The sequence below is a fragment of the Phoxinus phoxinus genome (assembly GCF_949152265.1).
Source record: "Phoxinus phoxinus genome assembly, chromosome: 20".
Lineage (NCBI taxonomy): Eukaryota > Metazoa > Chordata > Actinopteri > Cypriniformes > Leuciscidae > Phoxinus > Phoxinus phoxinus.
The window spans coordinates 6,049,533-6,069,633 of record NC_136895.1 but is presented as its reverse complement, the minus strand read 5'-3'; the positions used below and the strand labels follow the sequence as shown (position 1 = coordinate 6,069,633).

The following is a 20,101-nucleotide window of genomic DNA, read 5'->3' as shown; positions in this document are numbered from 1 at the left end:
ATGTTTTCTTTAGTTCCTGTTTCCTGTTATTAGTTGCTATGGTTACTGATTGATCAGTTCATTATGTTCATCTGTTTATCAGTTTCTTGTTAGTAGCTTGTGTATTTTCTCCCGTGTTCAGCTTCTCCTGGCTGGTTCACACTGGCTTTTCTCCTGTTATTTCCTGTATTTTGATTTAGTAAATAATAATAACTAATTCTGGAGTTTTCCCTTTGTCTTCATCGTGCTTATTGCAACGATCTGCAACTTGTGACAATATATAATTTGCTGTTTTATATTTTTGCATGTTGGCTGCACCACGACTCTGACAAAAAAATAGTAAAATAAAAAGTAAAGATGTTTTGTTAAACTATTTTTTAAGCGACTATCTCCAACTAATCATTTTCTTTATGATATTTAGTAGACTCAGTTGCACCATCCTGGCATTTATGGTTCTATCCGCCCCAAAAATATCAATATCAAATTTTATTTGTATATGTATTGCTTATATTTTTTTAATGAATGAACAGATCTGAATAATAATATTTATATTTTAAAAAACCTGCCTAATTGTGTCACTCAGTTTGAATGAACAGGAAACAGTAAAGCACTTACTATGTAGAGTATGTGTACAAATGCTTCTGTTGATATGCATACCAATGTTTTGAATACTTAAAGATTGGTGCACATGTTAGCATGAGCTGCACTTCTGCTTTTTATCATAATAATAAAAATAAATAAAAATATTTTGATTTTTGCACCATTTTGTCAAAAATGTCATGTGGTGTAACCATCAAGTAAACTATACACTCTTATTATCAACTATACACCATCAACTATACACTCTTTGGCAAAGTAATATTTTACGCCAACCTCTTCCTACATTAGAGAGTGCTTGCATCACAAATTCATGAGTAATTGACAAATATCTTGATCTTTGTGAAATACTGTAGACTTGCAGTCTGTGCAGTTCAGTTAGCTGTACATTTCATAACTAGAGGAGAGTTATCTCATCAAATCAACCTGATAGACAATTGTCCTGATAGCACCTTTGGAAAAGAACAACTTTTCTTCTTCTTTTTGTCCCGTGGGGCATAGGAAAGCTGTAAACATCTGTCAAACAGATTCTCTTGAATACAGAAGGTTGATTCTTTCGAACTCCTTAAGGTAATTACTATCAGTGTAACATTTGTTCCAGCTTCTTAGGACCCGTGGCATGGGAATCCAACGGTAGGCTAATGTAATGGTGCAATCAGAGCTTTCATGGGATGTGAAAGGTAATTAAGATGACAGATTGAACGGTTTTCCTTTCAGCGGATACCCGCCGCTAACTTGTCGATACCTGCCTAGGCTGAGGATCGTCAGCGCCTGCGGGAAAGATATGACAGCCAGTCTTACTGTGGAGATATTTGAGTTCTCTGGCACATTTTTTGATTCAGAACTGATTCAGTTAAAGTACGGTATATGCTTACAGGAGAAATTAATGAAATTGCAGGTAAAATGAAGATGTAAAATGTATATTAAATGCAATTAGCTAGTAGATACAGTTATAAGTTAGATAGAAGTTACACATTTATATCATTTCCTAATTGTCTTTGAAATATTGTTAAAAGTGTACTGCTACTGCCGATTGAACTGACAAGTTATATTATATACCAAAAAATATATATATTTTAATGTAATTTCTATTGAAACGTAACTTGAATGTAACTCAACACCCTTGCCTTATTTAGTATGCGCGGTTCTATGAATATGCAAATGAGCCCCGCCTCCACTCACTCGCTCAGCTCAGAGATCCACTGGTTGACGATCACACGTTGATCTGATTGGTTACAAGGTAGTTTTTGACGTCAGAAACACCAACGATTTCACACCGTGTTTTTGAGACTGTCTTTGGCTCACTGCAGTTTTAAGCAGAAAATACTCAGCAATTCTGTCGACTTATGAACTTACACATGGTTTGTCTTAAAACATATTAAAAACACCACATAGACACAACAACATTAAAAGCTTGATTTTCACCACAGGAGGACTTTAAAAATATTTGTAATTACACATGTGTAATGTTTTTAAATGTAATGTCTTACATTTAATATATATTAACTTAAATTGTAATATCAAGTAACACACTACATAGCCTACAGTTAAACAGTCAACATTTAGGTACTTTACATTTGTCATGGTATGTTCTTATAAGTGTATTATTAAAAAAAAATATTGATTTAAGATGTAATTTAAAGTAAACTTTTAATTTGCCAATTTGTAAATAATGTTTTAAGGCTTCAGCCCAACTGTGCAGCCAGTCTGGGATAACTGGACAGTCAGTTACAATAAGTGTCCACTAGATGGCGCCATCACATCTCAAATAATCTAAACACTCCTGTCTGATGAACTTCAATATTAACTCATGTTTTGTTTTTCTGCTGGAGTGACATCTTGGTGTCAACTATTTGAGTGGCAGAAGCATTTCAACTCACATTTCTGTCATGCAACAAATCACAGTGGCAGGAACTTGTTCACGTCTGTCGTCTCTGGACGTGGTTGTCTGCTGAGGGATGACCTCATGAGGGGTCTGTCCAGGAGCAGGTTTATTCAAAGCGGTTTCCCAAAAATACATTTACTGTGTGATTTTGTCATTAACAGACTGGCGTCATGGCCTAATTTGGCACGTGGTTACTGAACATGTACAACATCAAACCGCTCGCTCCCTGTTACAACCTGAAACTCATCACTATAAAACAAGTTAAAAGGGACAAGTGTGAGGTCACTTCAGTGTGTGATGTCTTAACTGTGCTCCTAAGGTACAATTAGAGGACGCTTATGAGGAGCGGAGATTTTACAGACATAGTGTCACTGCTTTGTTATATCTGTTAACTATTATTATTGTTGAAGGCCACCAGCTAAACTCCTCAAACAGACTATAATCTGACATACAAATGCATTACAACAACAACTATTACTACTAATACTACAATAATAAAAATAATAATAATAATGTATAATAACATTACAAATAATATATATACATAAATTATTTGATTATTTTAATTTGTTTTAATTACACTATAACTCGTTTTTGTATATTGTTTAAGTAATAATAATAAAATAATAATGTATTCTCAAAATGTATGATTCTCAAAATTATTTGATTATTTTAATTTGTTTTAATTATAACTCGTTTTTTATATTGTTTAAGTAATAATAATCAAATAATATATTCTCAAAATGTATGATTCTCAAAATTATTCAGATTATTTAACTATTTTCATGTTGTTCATAAGTATTTAACCCCTTATATTGCCATTACATATTTAAAACAGTAATATCCTATACTAAACCTAAATTAATCTTGACACACTATATATAATTTGAAAGCTTACAATCTCTAGTTTACATATTTGGTGACTGATTTTCAAAAAAAAATTTGGTAACGCTTTAGATTACAGCCCGGAAAGTACTGCGTAATTACAATGAAATTACAGTGTAACTTTCGGTAATTACAGTGTACCTATAAAGTACTTATGTGTAAGTATAGGGGAACAATATGTAAAGTCTTGGGAATAAAGGGGTAACAACCAGGAAAATACTGCGTAATTAAAACTAAATTACAGTGTAACTTTCGGTAATTACAGTGTACCTATAAAGTACGTACGTGTAAGTATATAGGGGAACAATGTAAAGTTTTGGAATAAAGGGGTAACAACCAGGAAAAAAAAAAATGTTATTTAGGCAAATTATTTATACTGTAAGTATTTTAGAACTACGGGGTACTTATACTATAATACAATCTTACTTTTGGGAGCAATTTAGCGAGTAGGCTACATACACCTTTTTGTAATAATAGTGTATACAAATACATAAAGGCTTTTTCAAATTACGGGGTAGCCTATATATCAGTGCATTTACAAAGTAGGCTAATTTGTTTTTATTGCAAAGGTGCACTGATTAAGTTGTAAAAGTAAAACTACAACTTTTTTTTTTTTTTTAAATGCTGGGGAAATATACTCTTGTTTCTTGTAGTTACAGGGTAAGTATGACATTGCGGGCCGTAAATTAAAGCGGTGCTTCTTACCCTCTTGTTTCTTGTAGTTACAGGGTAAGTATGACATTGCGGGCCGTAAATTAAAGTGGTGCTTCTTACCCTCTTGTTTCATGTAGTTACAGGGTAAGTACAATAAAAACATGTAAACACACAATCTGATATCACTTGGAAAACTTTATTTGAAAAACAACTTATTTCAAAAAAGATTTACAACATATTACACTTATTATTCTTTATTCCTTTTTTAAAATCAACTTTTCATTTCAAATACTAAAGTCCTGACAGAAAGTATACGTTTTTGCATGGCTTCCTACTTCCTCCTCCTCCTCTTGTTCCTCTTCTTCTTTTTCTATCATTCCACTGATTAGCCTAATCTTAAGAAGGAGTCTTTTGCTATTCTGTATTATGTATTAAAAGAAAATACAGTACACCCAGAAATGTTCTCGTAATTTACTCATCTTTTCGCTACCGACCAACTGTCACCAGCGTCCAGCGAGTGCATGAGAGTCGGCTTGGCTTCGTGTTTGGTGAAGCTTTACGCGTTCATTACGTTCTCGCGGGAGTTAGATGTGAAACTCGCGCGAGAACTGCCATCTCTGTTCTTCTGTATTGTTTGTTTTTCATTATTATTATGTGTTATTGTTTGTATTTTGTTGTGAGCATTAATAAAAAATAAAAAATCGACATTCGGTTTCTCGGCGCGCTTACGTCACGCGTGCCAAGCGTGAACTCAACCCTCTCATGCACGCGCAAGTGACAGTTGGTCGGAACGGAAGCGATAGTCTTTAAAATGTTTAAATATTTGGTATTTTTCTTACAAACACTTATCGTCTCACTTCAGAAGACATTGATTCATCCATTGGGGTCGTATGGATTACTTTAGTTATTGCTGTATGTGCTGTTTGATGTCAACTTTTAGGAACACATGGGCTTGCATTATGCATTCACAGAGATTATATATTTTTCTAAAAAAAAAATTTGTGTTAATCTGAAGAAGGAAATTCATATACATCTCGGATGACATGAGGGTAAAAGATGAGTAAATGGTGAGGACATTTCTGTACTGTATTTTCTTTTAACACATAATACAGAATAGCAAGAGACATGGGATTCCTTCTTAAGATTTATCAGTGGAAAGAAAGAAGAAGAGGAACAAGAGGAGGAGGAAACCAAGCAAGAGAAAGTGTTGTAAATCCGTTTTAAAATAAGTTGTTTTTCAAATAAAGTTTTCCAAGTGATATCAGATTGTGTGTTTACATGTGTTTTTATTGTACTTACCCTGTAACTACAAGAAACAAGAGGGTAAGAAGCACCACTTTAATTTACGGCCCACAATGTCATACTTACCCTGTAACTACAAGAAACAAGAGTATATTTCCCCAGCATTAAAAAAAAAAAAAAAGTTGCAATAGTTTTACTTGCCTTGAAACAACTTAATCAGTGCACCTTTGCAATAAAAACAAATTACCCTACTTTATAAATGCACTGATATATAGGCTACCCCGTAATTTGAAAAAAGCCTTTATGTATTTGTATACATTACAAAAAGGTGCAGTGTATGTAGCCTACTCGCTAAATTGCTCCCAAAAGTAAGATTGTATTATAGTATAAGTACCCCGTAGTTCTAAAATACTTAATAATTTGCCTAATTTTTTTTTTTTTTTTCCTGGTTGTTACCCCTTTATTCCAAAACTTTACATTGTTCCCCTATATACTTACACGTACGTACTTTATAGGTACACTGTAATTACCGAAAGTTACACTGTAATTTAGTTTTAATTACGCAGTATTTTCCTGGTTGTTACCCCTTTATTCCCAAGACTTTACATATTGTTCCCCTATACTTACACATAAGTACTTTATAGGTACACTGTAATTACCGAAAGTTACACTGTAATTTCATTGTAATTACGCAGTACTTTCCGGGCTGTAATCTAAAGCGTTACCAAAAATTTCTTATCAATTTGCAACAAGAATATTTTCATACTCCTAAGGCGTGTTCAGACTTTTATTTTGAAATAGTGATGAACATGAAAAATCATGAAAGAATGGTAGAAACCTCAGTTTGTTTTCATGCCAAGAGTTCAAAAGATAGCATCCATTCAATTCTTTTAGAAAAAAAGGTTAAAAAATAATAGATTCAGCATTAGTGATGTGGCAGCGAGCTATAATGCACATACGTCTTCTTTTTGTGTTTCTTAGAGGTGGAATTCATTTTAAAATCTGCCAAACTTTTGCCAAACCATCCTATACTTCTGAATAGGATGTCTACTTCATAAATTGTATGAAAATTGTAAAAATAATGGTTCAGATCACGCAAACAACATATGGAAATGGAGGCACCCTTATATGGGCAGTAATGTTAACTAGTGGAGAAGTGTGGTACTGCGCCCAAACTAAATCTCACTGAAAGCTGATTTTTTGAGATATTTTTTATAAAATTGGCTTTTATTTTTTATTTTATTTTAGAGTTCTCCAGGTTTTGAAAATATATATTTTATATAAAATATGAATCATTACATTTTTAACATTTGTACATTTTCATAAACTCAAACTTCTATAACTTTTTTTATTTCACTTCTACAAAAATCTGCTAAATGTCTTCTTTAAAACAATACCAATATACATCTATATTCCAAAGCATTCTTGAAATACAACCATTTAAGTTCGGCATGTGATCCTTCTTAAATATTTATTTGACAACTTTTTTAATACTCGCACCCAAAACCGATTTGGGAGTTGAGCGCGCCTGTTCTCAGTACCCCCATCCTAACACCCAAAGGTTAGAGCAGGGCTTGACAGTTGGAATGAATGCGTCGCAAAAAAACCCAAAAAAAGTGGGGACCCATTTTCTGTTGCCTCCCCAGATCATTAGCCTAGAAGCTATATACATTGTTCATATACATACTCCCTTCAGTGCGCTGCTCTCCTAGGTTTGTGCTTAGGCCTGGATTAAACATATAAAGTGTTGCTGCCAGCAACTCCATATTTTATCTTGCCAGGAACAAAAGAGGCCCTATGGCATGAAGTTACACGTGCCTCAGTCAATGGGTCCGGCGAGGTCGCATCCCCATAGCGTCAGCAACCGATGCAGCGTCTCATTCCCTTCTTGGGGAACCGGGTTAAATATGTAACCCAAGATGTTTTTATTTTATCTTAAGTATAGTGTTTAAACGGTTTCTAGTCTCTGTTCATAGTGCTGTGTCAGAGGAATTAAATCACTTGCAAGCCGCTGGGGTGATAGAACGCATTAACGCATCTGCAAAGGTTTCATCAATTGTTGTTACGCAGAAAAAGTCCGGTCGAATTAGGATGTGTGTTGACCTCAGAGAGCAAAATAAAGCAGTGGTCGTAATCTCTTTTCCATTGCGACACATGGATGAACTAAAGGGTTTTATTGTTTACTCTACCATCGACCTGACTAATGCTTACTACCAAGTACCTCTGTATGAGGACAGTCATGATCTCACAAACTGTATTACTATTATGACCATTTTTGTCTTGTTCCTTATGGATTGGCTTCAGCAGCTGCAGCATTTCAGAAGGTGATGACCATCATCCTGGTTGGCTTGTCACTGAAAATCACCCTTACCATCCATGGACTTGACATGTCTACGAATGACAAAGCACTTCAAGCGGTCCTACAACGACTAGAAACTGCTGGCTTGCAGCTCAATTAAGATAACTGTCACTTCTGGCAAACCAGCCAGCTGTTCTTAGGTCCTACTGTTTCAGGGAAGGGTCTTCTTCCTGATGAATCACCTGTACAGGTGATACTCAGTGCCCCTGTTCTTCTGTCATGTTTGCTCTTTCCTGCTTCTCCTGCAAATAATGCTGTTGCTCCAGCTCTTGTTGAGGATGTGGATGAGGAGTTTGTTGCTTTTCTATCTGCCGCCTGTAATTGTCTGTCTGCTGCGGATATTGATTCTGCATGTGTTTCTTGTCCTGCTGCAACCCAACTTCTTAAACAGATTTCTAATGTCCGGCCTCCTTCACCCAAGGGACTGGACGTGGAGTTGTTGTCGTACTATATTGACTGCATCTGAAACTGTCTGTTAAGGACAAATTCATCTTCCAAGGCTCACATCTTATTGTTCCTGCTACTTTTCGAACTGTGCTTGTCTCCATAGCGCACAAAGGACGTCAGGGAGAGGTGAGAACCAAAGAATGCCTTCGTCATCTCTATTTGTGGCCAGGGATAGATGCTTAGGTTCATGATGCTGTCTGTTCCTACCAAGTGTGTCTGCTCGATGACAAAACTGTCAAGTCACACCCTGCTCCTCTCCAGACAGTGCCACTGACAAATGGACCATGGCAGAAAGTGACTGTGGATGTAGTCCAGCCATGTGACTCTGACACCAGGTTTGCTATAACCTTAACTGACTATTACAGCAAATGTCCTGAGGACTCCTTTACACTGTCACTACTGATTCTGTGGTTTTATTTCTGTCGTCAGCCTTCAGCCGCCATTGAAATCCATTGACTACAGTTACAGATAACGGTGTTTAGTATACGTCTGCTGCTGTTGCTGCTTTTCTGGAAGGAAGGAATATTCATCACCATCATTCCTCTCTCTACTACCTGTCAGCTAATGGTGCTGTAGAGAGAGTCAACCGTGTGCTCAAAGACACTGTCCAAACGGCCATCCAGCAACATCAGCCATGGACACCTGTGGTAACTGACTTCTTTCAGGTGCACCGTGCCGCTCCACAAACTGGTACTTCACGCTTGCCAAAGCTGCAAACTGGTACTTCACCCTTGCCAAAGCTGCAAACTGGTACTTAACCCTTTAAGCTCGTCTATGGCAGGCAGATTCGCACAAGGCTATTTTGGCATCTGCTCCTGTGAACCCGCCAACTGACATGACTGTTTGCTGAAGGGTTACGCGGCTGCAACACAAAATGAAAAGGTACACTGATGCTAAGCTTGGTGCTCACACTCCTTGTAGAAGGGGATAACGTGAGGTTAAGGAGCCTAAGGGACACCGAAAGTTTACTGATCCTCTCGCGGTTGCCAAAAGACTTGGGGTGGGTACACACATTCTTAGTGATGGAAATCTTCCCATCTTCCCAACAACTCCGGCTGAGATCACTGCTCACTACACACACTCATACCACTAGACCTAAACTTGATGTTCGGAAGCCTAGATGGTTGAAGGACTATGTTACTTAGATCTGATGTAATATTCTGTTCTTTAAAAAGGGGGGAAATGTTGTGTTCGTGTGTGAATTGTATTGTTGACTACTGAGTTTGCTACTCCTGTCTCGTGTGCTTTATTGCTGATTACTAACTCCTGACAGATACTACACGGTTGCTATGGTGTTGCTACGTTGAATACACATGTACCAGATGTGGCCCAGATCTGGGCAGACACTACAGTATGTTTCTGTCTGGGATTATAGTGTGTTGCTGTTCAGTTGCTGGTGGGTTGTGGGCGTTTTCATGTGTGTTTCTGTGCAGTTGCTAGGGTGTTGTGAGTAGTTTCCAGGTAATTCCTATGTGGTTACTTTGGGGTTGCTCTGTGTTGTGGGTTCTAGGATGTTGCTGTGCGGTTGCAATGGTTGTGCCACAGCGATGGTATGTGGTTGCTAGGATGTTCTGAGTTTCTAACATATCCGGTTTCTAGTGTGTTGCTATGCAGTTGCTATGGTGTTGTAAGTAGTTGCCAGGGCTATGCGGTTCCTCTGCTGTTTGGATAGTTACCAGGGCATTCCTGTGTGGTTGCTATGGTGTTCTGCGAGGTTTCTAGTGAGTTGCCAAGCAGTTGCTAAAGAGTTGTGAATGGATTCTAGTGTTTTGCTGTGAAGTTGCTGTGATGTTGTAAGTTGTTGCTAGTCGTAGCGTCTACTGTATAGCTACAGTATGAGTGTTGTAGGTATTTCCAGGAGGTTTTTGTGTGTTGCTTGGGCGATACTATGTGGTTGATAAGATGTTCTGTGTGGTTTCTCTCGTGTTGCCAAAAAGTTGCCATGGTGTTGTGGTTGGTTGCTATGGTGTTGCCTATGTTTTGCTAAGGTGTAGTTTCCTCTACATTGCTCTGATATTGCTAAGGTGTTATGGGTTTTCAGGTCATTACTGTGTGACTGCTGGTTATTAATATGCAGTTTCTAAGGATTGTTTTGGTGATGTGAATAGATGCCATGGTGCATGACATGTGGTTGCTAAGGTGTTTAGAATGGTTTCTTCTCTAATGTTATGTGTGGTTGTGGGTGGTTGGCTGGGCATTGCTATGCGGTTTCTAATGCAGGATGAGTGGTTGATTTTGTGTGGCTATTGCCTAATTTATGATATTCTGGTCTCTATTGGACTTCTTCCATAAATGGAAGTCTATAGGATTTTTAATTAAATTAATCTATTTTAAATTATTTAATTTATTGGCTGAACACTGGCTTTTTATGACTGTAATATTCACGTATATAGATTTAGCTCTGAACCTCTTGACGTTGCAGATTTGAAGTACTTTAACCTGTCATATAAAAGATATGATTGCCTTCCATCATAGAGCATGCCAATAAAAACATGATTACTGTTATCATGCTGTGGTGTAGCCTCTCTGTCATGTTATGACATGTGCTTTTTATGTTTGAGTTGGCAAAAAAAAAGTATACAGTTTGAGTTCTTTGATGAATTCATGTCTAACTTTGAAAAATGTCAAAACACGCATATTCATCTGTTGTTGTTGGTTTTTTTTATATATAATGGCAAAATGCAGTAAGTACTGTATATTTCATTCAAAAAAATGTGTTTTAATCTTATTTGAAAATGAAACAAAATAGTAGGCCTAATCGTAACAACAATAACTAACCAAATAAATAAATATAGCTGCGAGCAGGAATTATCAGGGTTCAAGCACATAGTGATCAGGTAAACATCTAAATCAGATATGAAAAATACATTTTTTTGCCATTTCAGTACATTTACCATAGAAATATAGTTTGAAACGTTTTTAACTGTTATAGTGCCACCTATGATCCGATCTCCAAAAAAGTTTGCATACTTGTTTAGAGTCATATGCCGCATGTCCTCGCCTAATTTCGTGAACTTTTACATTTTTGTTTTGGGATTACAGGCTTTTGTGTACACTTGGCCAGGCCCATTTACTAAATGACCATGTTATAGCTATCCAAATGGTAATGCCGTACACATTGTACAATTTTGGTCTGTCCCAGATAAAAGATGACCAATCGTGGCGTGGTTCCTAAACGGTGGTCCTACGTCGTACAGTGAGAGAGGCTCAAAGATGGTCCTTGTCACGTTTTTTTTTTTACCAAAGATAGCCTGCGATCATTTTCTAACTGTGTTAGAAATTTAGCATGATCATCTCACAGTGTGTTTTCTGATACGACCTAGGAATACTGACTAGCCAATAAAAAAGAAACATGAAATGTCACATTGATAAATGTTAAACCTTGTATACCCTCAAGCTTTCCCAATGAAATTTCCCAATGAAAGGCCGTAGTGGTTGGTAACTGGATGGAAGTTGTCGGTCTGACAATAGCCTGACTGATCCCGACATCCTTCTGACAACAGTGTATCCGCGCTTGAACTTGAAGTGAACAAAACTTTCTGCATTGGTGGCATTCACACAGTTCCCAGGTTTAGAGCTATGTGCTTGAACCCCTAATATAAATGTCTAAATGTAAAAGTAAATGTGTCAAAAGGCCTCCCAAAAAGTCTGTAATTGTTGCAGCAATGTATCAAGTAACTTTCAAACAATAAAAACAGTCCCAGATGCGTCTGACTCCAACAACTGAAACGTGAAGCTTTGTTTATGGACCTTTTTTTACCCGTGTGTATTGAGCGTTTAAAACCCTTGACGGACTTGTGTGGCGGTCGTTCAGTGTTACCGGCGTGTCGTGGGAAGTACACCTCCTACATGCAGAGTATGCACCATTTACACACGGCCATCTGAATAAGCAGTCTGGTGAGGCCACGGCTACGCCTGTGCTCCGAAACACCTTAATCCCAGAGTTTTAGTTTCACGAAGACACTGCAGACAGGCTGACAAACCTCCCTTTTTCTGCTTCCAGTGGTGGGTTTTCTTCCTGTAACTCATGATTCATGCTTTCCCGATTGAAATAATGTAAACTACTTTCATTTTGTGTAATCTTGGTCACCACGTGCCACCCTGTGTAATGTTTGGTAATGGCTGTGGAACACAGACCCTAGTGTCTTCTGGAAAATAAGCAAGTCTTCCTTCCCACATTTTTCATGTGGCGCTGTCTGTCTGTCTGTCTGTCTGTCTATCTATCTCTATCTATCTATCTATCTATCTATCTATCTATCTATCTATCTATCTATCTATCTATCTATCTATCTATCTATCTATCTATCTATCTATCTCTATCTATCTATCTATCTATCTATCTATCGATCTGTCTGTCTGTCTGTCTGTCTGTCTGTCTATCTATCTCTATCTATCTATCTATCTATCTATCTCTATCTATCTATCTGTGTCTGTCTGTCTATCTATCTATCGATCTGTCTGTCTGTCTGTCTGTGTGTCTATCTATCTCTATCTATCTATCTATCTATCTATCTGTCGGTCTGTCTATCTGTCTGTCTGTCTATCTATCTATCTATCTATCTATCTATCTATCTATCTATCTATCTATCTATCTATCTATCTATCTGTGTCTATCTGTCTGTCTGTCTGTCTATCTATATATCTGTCTGTCTATCTATCTATCTATCTATCTATCTATCTATCTGTCTGTCTGTCTGTCTGTCTGTGTGTCTATCTATCTCTATCTATCTATCTATCTATCTATCTATCTGTCGGTCTGTCTGTCTGTCTGTCTATCTGTCTGTCTGTCTGTCTGTCTGTCTGTCTGTGTATCTATCTATCTATCTAACTATCTATCTATCTATCTGTCTATCTATCTATCTATCTATCTATCTATCTATCTATCTGTCTGTCTCTCTGTCTCTATCTATCTATCTATCTATCTATCTATCTATCTATCTATCTATCTATCTATCTATCTATCTATCTATCTATCTGTCTGTCTGTCTAGCTATCATCTATCTATGTCCATCCGCATGAAGCCTATACATTTTCAAACTTAACCGTTTTTTTATAGGCCTACTTTTCTAACACTTGCAAATGCAACAAATGCAAAGTTTGTCTTAAAGGGCACCTATTATGACATTTAAAATGTTCCTAATGTTGTTTAGGGAGTCCCCAACAACAGTTTTACATGCATGCAATGACAAAAAACACTTTTGTTTTCGTATAATATGCATTTTTTTTTTACCTGATTTGCGCACCGACTCCCACATGAATCCTTCAACGACTCATTTTTCAAACCCCTCCTTTGCGCGACGCTAATCTGCGTTGATTGGTCAGATGACCCAGCAGTGTTTACATAGATAATACTTATTTTTAACACGGAGTACAATGATGCTTTTATCAATTCAATTGTATTATAATAATGATTATAGTCCACTGCTTTATAGTTTGTAGTAAAAAACGAAAAATAAGATAAATAATTTAATGTTATGTTAGCGAGCATATAGCCCAGAGTTCATATTGTAAAAGCACAATCAGTCTTTGTTTGCGTTAGCCCGATGCATAAACATAACGTTTTTACAAAAAAAAAAAAAAAATGCAGTTACGTTACTACGAGGTATTACTCTATTCTTTAGACAACTCCGAAAACAACGACAAACACTTCACATATCTCAATACAATTGTCATTGAAGACCTAGAAGCTAAACGGTGCTTACACAACAAACTAAATAATTATTAAGCATGCTACATAAAATATAAAAGCAAAAATTATTAATAACACTTACAGGTTGTGATACGGAGGAGGAAGCTGATGCAAATACACTTGGAACTGAACCTTCCTTCAATATCAGCCAGCTGGCGAATCCAAGTTTGATTGCATTTAAAAAGCAATCGTCTTCAAAATGACGCGAACAAAGCACAAGGCTCGGACTATACTTCTGTGGTATAGTGAATTGTAGCCACTTAGTCTTCAAATGCTCCTCCTTGGGCAGATAAAAAAAGTTTGCTTTTGAGCAGCACTTCAGAACACAGCGTCTCGTCGCCATGATGTTTTCCTTGGCCTTGGAGCGCAATAAGTGGGCGTATCGTATTCAAATAACTTGACAAGTTGACGTCATCTAGTCAGAGAAAAAGCTTCGGTCTTCTAACGATTCATAAAAATGACTCAGAGTCGACTCTCACTTTTGAAAGACAATAACTTTATATACGGTGCACTTTCATATTTCAAACTTTGCAGGATGTTTTTGTTCACCTAGATCTATGTTACACACTACATGAAAGGTAAATTTCAAAATTCCATAATAGGTGCCCTTTAATAAATCGTTTTTGTAGATACCATACAGTTATGAATATTTATTTGAGTTTCAGTTTTACCTACATTCAAATTTTAATTACAATTCTGCATTCGGAATGCCAAACAACCTTGAGAACCCTGTCCCTCATAACTGTTTATAGTCATAAACTGGCCACCAGACTTAAAAATGATAGTGTATTCATTCAAGTGTGATAGAACTGATAACCTTGTGTGTAAACCCGGTAACTAAACCCTCTGGTAAACATTCCTTTAACAGTTTGACCAGCACATTTCAGCACAGTTTGTTTAAATCTGTCACAATGTAATACAGCTTTACAAAGAGGCTATCAAATGAATGAAGGAATGTTATCCAATCATTAAGAGATCATTTACAAATAAGTCTTAAAGGTATACCAACACATACAAGTAGTCATATCAATTTCTCTCATTTAATAGAAAACAATCAAATATAAACCTTTACACATCTTGACTTCAAATCATAAACATGCCCCCATGTGTAAGACTAGCACTATTGTTTCTGTCTTCCCAAAACTGCTAGTGTTAAACATAATTAGAGCTTTCCAAAGAAGCATTCATTATCCGCTCCCTCCAGCTGCTTTTCTCAAGACTTATTGCCATCTGTGGAAAGGTCAGCTCACGCTTGTCTTCTTTACTCATTGCTTCCACTGAAATGCTCTGTTATACTTCCTGTCTTTAATTAACTCTCATGTATATCACATTACAGAGCCAGTGCCATAAAAGTTGTACCTGATGGTTGATAATACCCTTTGCAGTGTTCCTATATTACATTATATTATATTATATTATATTATATTATATTATATTATATTATATTATATTATATTATATTATATTACAAAAAAATTAGCTTGTGGAATAATCTATGCTCACACTGCAGTTCCACATGTAGTTTTGTGGTAAAGGGTAATAATACCTGTGGATGCTTTGGGTATACATATCTTTGGACTGTGTTATATAACCATATTGATAGATCACGATTTGCAGTATCTATTAGTCATAAAAAAGGTTGTTTTGTTTAAATTATCGCATTATCAGGTTCTTCTCATGTCATGATTACCAGAAATATACTGAAAACTGAAAGCAATTTCTCAGCAAATAAGGAAAGGACTGTATATATCTCACGAACAAACATACTGTAGAAGAGATGTCGTAATAACATGTAAAACGACTAACCAACAAGTGCGCCAATAACAGTTTTAATTTAATGACTTTAAAATTGTCATGTGGTGTAACCATCTAGTAAAAAGTAATAACATATTTTCCTTACACCTTGAATACATGTGAGAGCACAAATACTAATTGTTTTTTTAAAATAGGTTTTAAGGAATTTTTCCAAAAAATATCATGAATTATTAATTCAGAATTATCATTCAGTATTTTAAAGAGATGCACCATAAGACTGTAACGTGTATGTTCTGTTTTTATTTAGTTTTCATTTGGCGCTTTTCCATTACCAGTACCAGCTCAACTCGACTCGACTCGACTCGACTCGTCTTGGCTCGTCTCGGCTCGCTTTTCGCTCCGTTTTCCAATGCAGACAGTACCTCCACAATAGTACCTGGTCATCATAGCGACGCCGCAGGAAACTGCCGTGACGGAATCTTCTACGCGACACACACCCGCTACCCACACACACAGGACAATGGAGGAAATTGAGTGTATGCTGTTTTACATAATATTATTAATGGATATATCACGCAATCTCTGGCCAAACTATTTAAAAATGGCGGGGTTAATCAGGATACTCCGTCTGGCACGTGCAATGATGACGCAGTGAATAGTGACGATTCTCTCTGACCAATCAGCAGTCTGCCGTGTTTTCACGTCGCATTTTAGTATCGCCTCAGCTCGCTCAGAACCTCGCCGGAGGTGATACTAAAAAAGTATCAGGTACAAAACCTGTGGAAGTGGAAAATCCTTTACAGTGGAAAACCAAACAAAGGTGAGTCGAGTCGAGGCGAGCTGGTACTGTGTAGTGGAAAAGCGCCTATTGTGTTCTGTTTGCCTGTTTGACCTAGTTTTCCAGTTTGTTTGATTGATGATCATGTCCTCCTGTTGTCTTGGTAATTAACTCATTAGCTCTTTTGTTTGCTCTGTGTATATAAGCCCACAGTTTGAGTTACTGTAGTTCCCTCTGTGGTATTATTTGCATTAAGTGTACAGTAGTTGTGATTCTGTTTCTCCTGCATGTTCCCATTGTTGATTAAAGGACTCTTTGCTTACCTCTGACTCATCAATGTGAGACTTCCCATTACAGAATACCGGACAAATACAGAAGAGAAGTTTTGTGACTTTTTTCTGTCTTTTTTTCCCCACCCATGGACCTGCCTGCTGTACGACTCCTGTGCCTGGAGCAGAGGGACCGCTCACTGGAAGACCATACAAGGGACTTTCTAAACATGCCTTTTGCACTACCCTGACCATTTGCTCTCTGTTTTTACCACACTAAGGTACGCCTACCAGGGAATGGTCCTCAAGACAACTTTGCCGCATTCGTGGACTGGGTGCTGGTGAGCAACGACTCGCCGTTCACCATCTGCACTTCAGAGGACTGCACTTCTGTACCTTCACCCAGCCAGAGAGAGTGGATGCCTGAGCCCACCACAGACACAGAGCCAGAGCCTTTAATGGACAACGAGCCAGAAGAAATATCTGAGCCATACCGCGCCCCTAAGCCTGAGCCTGAGCCCAGCGGTACATCTGACCAGGTACGCGAGCTGGCAACATTGCCTGTCCCTGAGGGAGTACTCGTGGACTACGAGAACATGGAATGGATCCCTACCCACACTCATGCCACTGATGGTGAGCTTCTACTGGCCTCTGACTGTGAATTGGAGGTATTTGAGAAGGTTATACCCCTTTTTATCCTACTTTCGCTGGTCCCGCCCAGCTTAGATCTTCCAGTGTCCCCAGAGTTCCCTCCCAACTTCCCTCCCCCACCTCCTCTGCCTCTCCCAGCCAGTTCCCCAGTCCTGCCACCGCTGGTTCCTGTCAGTCCCTCGGGTCATCCTCAGTGGATTCCATCCAGTGTTGTGGATCCGCCTCTGGACTTCCTCTGTGTCTCCTCGGCTCCATCTGACTCACCACCACGACGGATCGCAGGAGATCGCATCCCTGGTCCCTCATCCCAGGCCTCCACCATCGCTCCCCCCTCCTGCGACGGAGCCTTGGGTCATCAGTCTGGTTGTGCCCTGGGTCCCTGTCTGGCTCCTCCTGGCTCCTCCCACCCTCCACTCCCCTATGGACCAGTTTACCTTTCTCTGTTTGTTTACATCCCTCTCCAGCTCCACGTCAATCAATCTACCAAAGCCCCTCCCTCCTCAGATGGGCTCTTTATGGCACAAGGATGTGCCTTCAGGGAGGGGGAGCTACTGCAACGACACTGACTTACAGTTTTTGTCAGTCGCTTTGGTGCATTTCTCAAATCATCTTTAATATTTGCAAATAAATATGTGCATTCTCAAAACAATTCGTACAAACAGCACCACACATTGGATTATCTGCAAAAGCCTGTAACTTCCTCAAAATCTTTAGTTTATCTCTCAAAAGTAAGTATTTACAGTATTTCAATGAACATATCAGTGCCATCAGAATAAAAAGACATTGTTCACAAACAAGATAGTCAAAATGCTTAGTCATGTTGCCAATAAAACACTGCACTCTGTAAGTATTATGTAAACTATGGCAACAGTTTGGATGACAGTTACTGTATTGAAATGTACAAAGCTGCGCTTCTGTATGCCATATATCCATTTCAAAAGTAAAAATTTACACACTACTTTACGCGAGTTGTTGATTGAAAGAGACTGGAGAGGATTCACAGTTACACTTTTATTAGTGGTCTGACAAAAAAAAAAAAAACATTACAATACTATTGTGATATAGAAAAGATAAAGAAATAGGGGCACAAAGGTGAAAATACAACATACAAATACTGTAAGAGGAATTGTAGTGCAGTCTGTCTACACCTCTTGACGTGCCAGTCTGTCGGGCCACAGATTCTCATCTACATCACAACGAATATCTTCCCTTGCAATGCATGTCTTATCCAACCTCTGCAGGCGTCTACTGTGATGTCCTCACAGGCTACTACATCCATGGCAGCCAGCAGGGTCATCTGAGTATGTGGCTGGCGATCATAGACCTTCCACCTCCATGCTGAGAAGAACTTCTCAATTGGGTTTGGAAAGGAATGGAGAATAAGGTGGGAGAAATTCTATAGGCATCCTATTGTGGGTCACAAACCATTGTCTGATGGCGTTTGAGTGATGAAATCTCTTTGGACATTTTTTAATTTTGGACAAGATACAGTTAACTCAAATGTATTCATATTGCATGTGCTTTTGTTCTTCTACAGCCATAGAAAATGTGTACAGGTCATGCTGTAGTTAGTGTATGTACATAGATATTTTACCTGTACATACTGGTACCGTAGCTCACGGTACAGCTGTTTCATGCTCTTGTGGTGTCTTTTCAGCACCCTGTCGATAGTTGAGATGCTAACAGATTGGATGTTTTCTATAATGGCACTCTGTGGGCCTTATTTTAACAATCTGAAACGCAAGTAACTTCACGAGTTCACACTTACGAATGATCAGAGAGTAAAGGTTTATGCGTATTTGGCGTGCTTTCCGGGGGGAGGGCTCCGAGCTCGGAATTTGGGCCCGAACCCAGAGTACTCCCCCCGTCTCTGGTTAGGAAGATAGCCATGCAAGTGTGAGGAGATGGGGTGGTGGAGGGATGCTGAAAACTGTCGAGGAATAAGGGTGAGTTGACTGTGAATATTTATAGGCTTTACTCATGCTGATTGAGTGGATCTGTTGATTACTGATTGATGACAGCTGGTTGGAGTTACTTGATTGCTTGATCATTAGAACGTGTTCCTCCCGAACCTTGTTAATAAAACATAATTTCACGAGTTCACACTTACGAATGATCAGAGAGTAAAGGTTTATGCGTATTTGGCGTGCTGTCTGGGGGGAGGGCTCCGAGCTCGGAATTTGGGCCCGAACCCAGAGTACTCCCCAAAAAGCTAAGTGAGCAAAAGGACAGCCGCCAGTTTAAAGACCCCCCGAAAAGAGCGTAGAGATTGGCGGGCTGGCATTTCAAGGAAGAGCCTGGTTGTTTGGCCAGGAGAGCTCTCGCAGCGTCCGACGGGGGTTCAATATGTAAAGTCTTGGGCGGGTAAGTTCAGCAGGCATGCGGGAAGGCAAGTATGGATGTTCGAACGGGAGGGTACTTGTGGCAATTGTCACGGCATCGGAACGGGTAAGCCTCGTCGGAAAAGAGAAAACGCAAATGCTTGACTGGAAGAGTTTGCTGCGTCCACTGGGTGATTAAAACTCGCAGGACAGAGAAAGAGGAGACGAAGTCGCCTGGCCTGGGGAACTCTTGTTGTGTCCGCTGGGAGATCAATACTCGCTGGACAGAGAAGGAGGAGACATATGCTCGACCGGGAAGGCTCTCGCTGTGTCCGCTGGGAGATCAATACTCGCTGGACGGAGAAAGAGAAGACTTGGATGCTTGACCGGAAAGGTTCTCGCTGTGTCCGCTGGGAGATCAATACTCGCTGGACGGAGAAAGAGGAGACAAGTTTGGCTGGAGAGGCTCTCGCTGTGTCCGCTGGGAGATCAATACTCGCTGGACGGAGGAAGAGAAGACCTATATGCTCGACGTACAGGGCAATACTCACTATAATTTTTTTTTTTTTTTTTTTTTTTACTCGATGAGG

At 38.7% G+C, this 20,101-nt stretch overlaps 1 protein-coding gene across 1 annotated transcript in view; it reads left to right on the top strand.

The window, feature by feature from the left end:
- The window catches only part of LOC306988749 (uncharacterized protein), a gene marked incomplete at its 5' end in the record, with an annotated part of 28,577 nt that extends 10,430 nt beyond the window's left edge, over positions 1-18,147 (top strand). The window contains one exon of the mRNA XM_079593898.1: positions 16,821-18,147. Coding sequence (XP_079450024.1) covers positions 16,821-17,756 — 936 coding nt within the window. The 3' untranslated portion in view covers positions 17,757-18,147. The remainder of the gene's footprint in view (positions 1-16,820) is intronic.
- Between the last annotated feature and the right edge of the window lie 1,954 nt (positions 18,148-20,101).